This window comes from Propithecus coquereli, unplaced genomic scaffold (assembly GCF_000956105.1).
Source record: "Propithecus coquereli isolate 6110/MARCELLA unplaced genomic scaffold, Pcoq_1.0 Scaffold14, whole genome shotgun sequence".
NCBI lineage: Eukaryota > Metazoa > Chordata > Mammalia > Primates > Indriidae > Propithecus > Propithecus coquereli.
This window is the reverse complement of record NW_012138302.1, coordinates 6,755,707-6,757,690: the sequence shown is the minus strand read 5'-3', so window position 1 is coordinate 6,757,690 and position 1,984 is coordinate 6,755,707. Positions and strand designations below refer to the sequence as shown.

Below are 1,984 nucleotides of genomic sequence, written 5' to 3'. Positions count from 1 at the left end.
GAGTCCAACATATACCCACTTAAAAATTAATAGGCATTATCATTTGATTCCAAGCATGTGCATATATACTTGCATATATGTATAAATAAGTATATTTTATTTTTTACCACACAGATAAACAATCAGATCCTGTATGGAAGAAGTCACCAAAATGCATCTGCCATTATTAAGACTGCCCCTTCAAAGGTCAAGCTGGTTTTCATCAGGTATGATCGATAGATCTGATTTTCTAAAATCTAAGCTATCTTTTCAAGATGTTATTGGTATAAGATCATCTTATCTTTGGTTTGTCTAACAAAATCATTGTCTATTCTAAAAATACGTTTTTCTTTTGTAACTGTCACTTTAAGAAAAGTATAGATTGTTATGATTATGAGGTTTTCTTATGTTTCACGTGATAGAATTGGTAGTTGAGGCTAGTATTTGTATTTCAATTATAAAAAGTTCTTCCTTTGCTGGGTCTGGTTATCCTGTATATAAATACAATGGAACCTGCTAACTTCTCTTCCTGTCACCATTATTTGGTATATTTGCTCAATCATTAATGTCTTCATCAAAGAATAAACAGGAAAACAGAACCAAGGAAATTGTTAGGCGCTTCATTTTAAGCATGCTGGTAAGAAATTCAGAGATGTCAGCTCCACTGTCCAGAGTTGTGTCCTGCGTTTGGGGCTCTGCATTTACCCACACCTCACCTGCGAGCTGACCGAGCCCTTATGGTATAAGAGAATCAGAACTGCGAATCTTTATTGTTAGTAGCCATCATTGCCACATCGCAGTGGAATGGGGTTGTTCGATTCTTTGTTATTGGACTGAATGATCAGTAAATCTGAATTATTTTTAGGTGATGTAACTAACCCTATCTGTTAACTGTTGCTCTGTTTTTTTTCCTTCTGGGCCTCAGTTATCACCTGAAAAATGGGGATAATAAAGCACCTACCTCCTTCATTGTGATATTTTAAAAATTTTAAATGCTCACAATAATATCTAGCATAGAGTAAGGGCTGAAAGAATGTTAGCTGCTATTTTTTGATGGTGATGGTCATTATTATTCTTCCCTTTTGCATTAGTTACCATCAGTAAGACTTATACATTCCCAGGAACCACTGGGATGAGGGGATAGTTTTATTCACAGGTGTAGGCACTCACGTGATTGAACTATTCCTTTGCACGTCATCACTTCATCCTCACCTGGTGTTGCTACTTTGCTCCTGAATAAACTCTACATTGGTGCCCTTTTCTCCCATCCAGTGGCACTTTCTGGCTTTCCAGGTTTTTACTCTATTTCCAGAGGGAGAAACCTTCCTCCTCCTTGTATGTCTTTGTGTGTTAAGACAACCCCTCCAGGCTTACTCACCTTGACATTTTCTGTTGGACACCAATCTCTTTTTTTTTTGGTTTTCTTGTTCTTCCTATTGTCAGGAGTTACAAAATTACAGTTAGTTGACGAAAACGTGAACAAACTTGAAGAAAGGTCAACACTGAGGAGATTAAGATGTTGTTCATTAAGAGAAGTTCACAAAAGTAATGCATTTAGGCTTGAAGACTTTGTATAAAGTTGTGTGGGGATTACATGAGAAAATGTATGTAGTACTTAACAGTGTTTAGGACATGGTGGTGGCTGCTACCACAAGTGCTATTATTGACATTACTAGTACCTCTTCAGCATTTGTGGGGCCTTTGTTACCCTTACTGGGCCATCCTATTTTAAAGAGAGCAAAAAGAAAATTGAATAGAGTCCAAAGAAAATCATTTAATGCAATTAAATAGTTGGGAAATAAAACCCTCCTCCTTCAATTAAAAAAAAAAGGTTAAATGACTTGAAATTATTTAGAATAGAAAGTTGAGTAGAATTTTAATAATTCCTAATTAGTAGGAATATTCCTACCAATACCTTCATGTTGGTGATTAGGTTTCAACGTAAGAATTTTGGGGAAACACAAACATTCAGACCATAGCATGAACCTTCCTTGCATGGTCATTA

At 36.0% G+C, this 1,984-nt stretch overlaps 1 protein-coding gene across 1 annotated transcript in view; it reads left to right on the top strand.

The window, feature by feature from the left end:
- INADL (InaD-like (Drosophila)) overlaps window positions 1–1,984 on the top strand; it is a 339,614-nt gene that overhangs the window by 221,098 nt on the left and 116,532 nt on the right. The window contains exon 24 of the mRNA XM_012639332.1: window positions 115–206. Within this exon, the coding sequence (XP_012494786.1) occupies window positions 115–206 (92 nt within the window). The remainder of the gene's footprint in view (window positions 1–114; window positions 207–1,984) is intronic.